The 6,819-nt window shown below is 38.2% G+C and overlaps 1 protein-coding gene across 1 annotated transcript; it reads right to left on the reverse strand.

The window, feature by feature from the left end:
* Positions 1–298: 298 nt before the first annotated feature.
* On the reverse strand, positions 299–2,300 carry fgfbp3 (fibroblast growth factor binding protein 3). The gene is given in 2 exon segments (NM_001078724.1): positions 299–1,606; positions 2,275–2,300. A coding segment is annotated over 1 exon segment (786 nt). The 5' UTR covers positions 1,550–1,606; positions 2,275–2,300; the 3' UTR covers positions 299–763.
* Between the last annotated feature and the right edge of the window lie 4,519 nt (positions 2,301–6,819).

Genomic DNA, 6,819 nt, shown 5'->3' on the forward strand with positions numbered 1-6,819 from the left:
TGTTGAGATTAAACTCTAATGTTCAGAAACATTTCTGTTTGATTGGATAAACGGCTTGTAAATTAAAATAACATTGTAAATGGGACTGCTTTGCTCCTTGATATGGCTTCCCTTTATGTTGATGCCAGTATGGCAGTAAGGATTCAGAGGGAAGAAAATGATGTTGATTTTGTGGACCCCTTGGAACAGTAAGTTGGACCTTGATGTGTTGAACTCCTCACACTCATACAGCACAATGTCACTGCAATAGCACTCTGTGTTAGAATGTATTACCCTGCTGTAATAAATAACTATATTATACTTTCAAATCATTTTATTAGGATATTCAAATGTGACAGTAAATATTGATCATAAAAATATGCTTCACTGAATTAAATATCACAAAAACCATTTCTAGTTATAAGACAGAATATAATATGGAATGATTAAATTCATCACAATTGCCCTCTGTAATAGCATAGCACCATATGACAGCAGTCTGCACCAGCAGGGTAGAGACCTAGATCTTACAGTTGTCACTGAACTGCAACTCCCATCATCATTAGTGATTGAGTTCTGACTAGGCTTACACAAGTTTACTAGTCTAAAAAAATACATGATTGAAAACAACGCATAAATGCAGACATGCCTACGCTTGCTTTAGTATTAAAGGATTTGTCAGTGATATTACGAATAACAATGAATTCCTGAGTTAGCAAATTTTAGCTAAAATAAAAAGATTTAGGTCTGGTCCTTTTCTGTCCCACCCACAATTCTTATGCCCTTAACCATTCCAGAAATTGACAAAGAAAGAGCACAACGAATGCCACTTTTCTGCACAGTAGGTTTCTGCCAGATCTTCATTCAGTTCTATAATATCATCATTAACTTCTCTGGCTGCGGTGGCCAAGGAGGGTAGAGTTGAAGGAGTGGGTGGGCTGGGCTTGTGGTTGGACTTAGAGGCAGGTTTCCTCTTTTTGGAGCTGCTTTTCTGGTCTCCCCCATCGTCTTCACTTACTTCTGGGCTTTTTGGTCTCTGCTCTGCCCCCTTTGCAGACTCTTTAATGTGAGTTTTGCCTTTGGTTTTGATATTTTTTCCTTGCTCGTCAGCCCCTACATCTACTTTTGTGAGCTGGGATTCCACAGCCGCTGATTTTTTACAGATACGTGACCTTAAGATCTTCTCCTCACATGCATTTTTCACTTTCTTAAATTTCCCTAAAATTTGCTTCCAGTACTGCTTGGCTTTCGTTTTGTACGAGGGGCACTTTAGTGGCTCACCGGTATATGTGCAATTGTAGCTGTTAACACCTTGCTGATTACAGAGCACAGTGAAATTAACTATCTGATCCCCAGTAATCTCCCATGTGCATTCATGCTGATGTTTGGTTGAAAATTGTCCACTTGGAGCAAAAGCTTGTTTCTCCCCTCGTTTGCTTGGTGCTTTTTCATTTTTGCCAAGCACCCCCGGAGCAGGAATCAAGCAGATGACAAAAGAAAGAAATGAAATAACATGGGAAAGCCTCATCTCATTAGTTGATATCACCGATGGCTTGTAATTCAAGAGCATCCAAGCATCAATAATCTTTACAAGCGTTAATGCAGAGTACCAAGCATTCCAAAATTCCTGAAAGTCAATAGCAGAAAAAAACAAAAATTAAATCAGAAGAACAAAACCTACTTCAACTACACGTGCTGATCTCAAACCTAGTGCTCAAAATAATGATAAATCAATGCCTTTTTGAACTGTTCTTTCCATAATATCCTAAATTAATCCCAGTGTATTCAACAGGCAGAAGAAATTTTGAAATTCTCTTTCAGTTCTGTTTTTATTATTTCAATCATTACTGTATTGGCTCTGGAAAAGAGATGTCTGCTCATAACAATTAGAAATAAGAGTAAAAACAAAATTTAAATTGTATAAAAACTTACTGTGCTGTTTGGTTTACCTATAAGCATCCCCAGCCCCAATCAACTAACTCAAAACTGAAAACATTTAGCAATTTGAGATAAAAATGCAGAATTGTCAAACGTGTTGGCTAAAGAGTATTTTAAATCCGCTGCGGTATGATAATCATATTAAACTTGTAGAACCCTTACTCTATGTAAAGGAGCTTGTACTTTATACTGAAAAATTCTCAAGTACCCTGCTAAAACCACATTAGTAAATTTAATTTCACCTATATGAAGCACTAAATGAAAACGTAGGACCCAGAAGAACCCATTCAAGAAATTATTTAAACCATCATTCATATTATTTATAGATACTTCTAAGAGCAAATGGCAGTAACTTACCAGGCAAGTCTAACAGACAGGGGTGCAGCACTGGAGTGGAGTATTCTGCATGTGGGCAATGCTATAGGAGGGTGAATTAACAATGTCTTATCAATGACACAGGAGGGGCCACAACAACTTTGTCCCCTCCCTGGACTTCTGGGGGCCTCAACAGCTTTTCAGAAAAAAACATCAAGTGAATCTACCATGTGTTGCATAATGAAATAGTTGTACACACACTTGTTTATGTATCAGAGCTGAAACCATCAGTCAGGAGCCCCCATCTGCATGGTTTAGTTAATTGCATTAAAATGTTCAATAGTTACATTGGAAGCACTGCATAACAGTTACCTTTATAAACACAGAAAAAAAATATAAAATGTATTTCTTTATCTAACATGAAATATTTTACATTGAATTATTGTTTATATGCTTTATCATATTTTTATTGCCTTTGTTTTGCTAATATAATAAGAACAAGTCAATCATGCCCTACTTTGCACTTGCTTCAATCTTATCTTGCTCTCTGCTACCACCTTGTGTTAAGCACAAGTTTATTCTTTCTTTCGCTCTGTCGGTCGCTGCTTAAAAATGCTTCAAAATATTTTGACCATTGAAAAATATTTTTATTATTTCTGTAATGGCCTGGAGCAACACAAGCAACATAAAAGCTGCCCTCTGAGGCGTTTGACATTCATATTTCACCAAACTAGCTTTTCAGCAGACATTCATCAATAATTCCGTTTTTACTTATCCAGAGAAAAGAGACATGATCAGATCTGTCTGGTTTGGTTATAGTGTGTGCTAAAACAATAACAATATAAATGTGAAGGTAGAAACTAAACAATGAATATAAATAATGATAAGAAATAATAACTAAAAAGAGAGAGAGAATAGTAGGATTTGTATCTAAAGTAGTTTTGTTTTATTCTATTTATATATGAATATCAGCTAAGTATATGTAAATACATTTATTGAGTAATATTTGGTGTAAAACCAGGTGATACTTTAAAATGTAAAAGGCTATACTAAGCCCCAAAAGACCAAATAAAGCCAAGGAAAATGTAGACCAGTTAATCCAATTGCATCTTTCTTTAGGTTTCTCCTACTAGGGTAAATTTGGATAATTTCCAGCTCTGCAGTTCCTTTGTTTTGTTGTAGTCCCCTGATAATAAATACAATTCCCAAATCCTAGTAATTGAATAACTAAAGCTCTGGTCCATCCGAAAGAAAAAAATGCCCAGTATACCCAAACTCACCAGTAGTTATATGCCTTCATACCCAAACTCACCAGTAGTTATATGCCTCCATACCCAAACTCACCAGTAGTTATATGCCTTCATACCCAAACTCACCAGTAGTTATATGCCTTCATACCCAAACTCACCAGTAGTTATATGCCTTCATACCCAAACTCACCAGTAGTTATATGCCCAGTATACCCAAACTCACCAGTAGTTATATGCCCAGTATACCCAAACTCACCAGTAGTTATATGCCTTCATACCCAAACTCACCAGTAGTTATATGCCTTCATACCCAAACTCACCAGTAGTTATATGCCTTCATACCCAAACTCACCAGTAGTTATATGCCTTCATACCCAAACTCACCAGTAGTTATATGCCTTCATACCCAAACTCACCAGTAGTTATATGTCTTCATACCCAAACTCACCAGTAGTTATATGCCCAGTATACCCAAACTCACCAGTAGTTATATGACTTGATGCCCAAACTCACCAGTAGTTATATGCCTTCATACCCAAACTCACCAGTAGTTATATGCCTTCATACCCAAACTCACCAGTAGTTATATGCCTTCATACCCAAACTCACCAGTAGTTATATGCCCAGTATACCCAAACTCACCAGTAGTTATATGCCCAGTATACCCAAACTCACCAGTAGTTATATGCCTTCATACCCAAACTCACCAGTAGTTATATGCCTTCATACCCAAACTCACCAGTAGTTATATGCCCAGTATACCCAAACTCACCAGTAGTTATATGCCCAGTATACCCAAACTCACCAGTAGTTATATGCCTTCATACCCAAACTCACCAGTAGTTATATGCCTTCATACCCAAACTCACCAGTAGTTATATGCCTTCATACCCAAACTCACCAGTAGTTATATGCCTTCATACCCAAACTCACCAGTAGTTATATGCCTTCATACCCAAACTCACCAGTAGTTATATGTCTTCATACCCAAACTCACCAGTAGTTATATGCCCAGTATACCCAAACTCACCAGTAGTTATATGACTTGATGCCCAAACTCACCAGTAGTTATATGCCTTCATACCCAAACTCACCAGTAGTTATATGCCTTCATACCCAAACTCACCAGTAGTTATATGCCCAGTATACCCAAACTCACCAGTAGTTATATGCCTTCATACCCAAATTCACCAGTAGTTATATGCCTTCATACCCAAACTCACCAGTAGTTATATGCCCAGTATACCCAAACTCACCAGTAGTTATATGCCTCCATACCCAAACTCACCAGTAGTTATATGCCCAGTATACCCAAACTCACCAGTAGTTATATGCCTTCATACCCAAACTCACCAGTAGTTATATGCCTTCATACCCAAACTCACCAGTAGTTATATGCCCAGTATACCCAAACTCACCAGTAGTTATATGCCCAGTATACCCAAACTCACCAGTAGTTATATGCCTTCATACCCAAACTCACCAGTAGTTATATGCCCAGTATACCCAAACTCACCAGTAGTTATATGCCTTCATACCCAAACTCACCAGTAGTTATATGCCCAGTATACCCAAACTCACCAGTAGTTATATGCCCAGTATACCCAAACTCACCAGTAGTTATATGCCTTCATACCCAAACTCACCAGTAGTTATATGCCTTCATACCCGAACTCACCAGTAGTTATATGCCCAGTATACCCAAACTCACCAGTAGTTATATGCCTTCATACCCAAACTCACCAGTAGTTATATGCCTTCATACCCAAACTCACCAGTAGTTATATGCCCAGTATACCCAAACTCACCAGTAGTTATATGCCTTCATACCCAAACTCACCAGTAGTTATATGCCCAGTATACCCAAACTCACCAGTAGTTATATGCCTTCATACCCAAACTCACCAGTAGTTATATGCCCAGTATACCCAAACTCACCAGTAGTTATATGCCTTCATACCCAAACTCACCAGTAGTTATATGCCCAGTATACCCAAACTCACCAGTAGTTATATGCCTTCATACCCAAACTCACCAGTAGTTATATGCCTTCATACCCAAACTCACCAGTAGTTATATGCCTTCATACCCAAACTCATGATTCGGCAGCTAATCGGCCCGTGTAGGGGAAACAACGACTGGCCTGCCTGACCGATATCTGGCCTGAAATTGGCCAGATATCGATCGGGCAGGTTAAAAATTCAGTCTGATTGGCGACTGCATCGGCTCGTTGATGCGGTCCCCGAACCAGCTGTGCCTATTCCAGGGCCAAACGACTGAATTAGCCTGAATTCCCCCAATATGGCCCACCCGTAGGTGAGGATATCGGGAGAAGATCTGCTCGCTTGCCGACTGGATCTTTACGTGTATGGCCAACTTAAAGTTTATTGGTCTGTACCTAAAGTCTTTCTACTCGTAAGTGTCCTTGAGACTACCTTTAGACTTCTTGTGGTCTGGGGTGCAAACACATCTACATCCCCTAACTACTTCCTAACTAACTTTTATACTTGGTGGTGACACCAAATATTTCAAGAGTTCTGCAAACACCTGTGTGGTATTAATGTTTCAGTATTTTTTAAGCAAAAAATTCCTTGGGTACTCAACTCTGCCTGCCAACAAAAATTAGGTGACAAAATACTAAAGTTTTTGTTCAAATAACATGTACAAAATAAGTCTGATGCATTTTGTTCCTCTCTGGTTCCTAGTCATAGGTCCAGATACAGTCTATTTGTCCTTGAAACCAGTTGTTGCTTATATTAGTAACATGCCCACTTTATACTTTTTGTAGTGGCTTTCATATATAAGGCAAAATTGTATCAATTGTTAGTGTTCTCACTAAACTTTTTTGTACTTTCCGTGTTTGAAGCAACTTAAGAAAGTTCCTTGATGAGCCATAATGGCAGCCCGTCCCCCTTCCAAAACTTGATGAGAAAACATGGGTCTTCAGTATCAGATATGAAGACAGGTCACATCATGTCTATAATTGATTCACTGGAGACATTTTTCAAGATGTAGCAATTAGGTGTTCTTTGGGAGTACATCATTTGCGCAAAAGAAGAATGAGATCAAGGCTATTATTTTAGCAATTTTACAGTGATTTTGAGAATCAGAGTGATTAGGGCTTAAATGTCTGTTCCCTAACTTGCTTATTATTATTCTGCAAAGAGTATATGGCTTTTTGGCATTTGCCATTTGGTCATGAAGACAAATGCTGTATATGAGATGGTTGCATAAGCTATATAAAGTGTCACTTAAGGGGTACGAGTCTGAGGTTGCTAATGTACCATTTAGTGGTTGGTCACACTAATATTAAAATGGATACATTATTTCAACACTA

The sequence above is a fragment of the Xenopus tropicalis genome, chromosome 7 (genome assembly GCF_000004195.4).
Source record: "Xenopus tropicalis strain Nigerian chromosome 7, UCB_Xtro_10.0, whole genome shotgun sequence".
Classification (NCBI taxonomy): Eukaryota; Metazoa; Chordata; class Amphibia; order Anura; family Pipidae; genus Xenopus; species Xenopus tropicalis.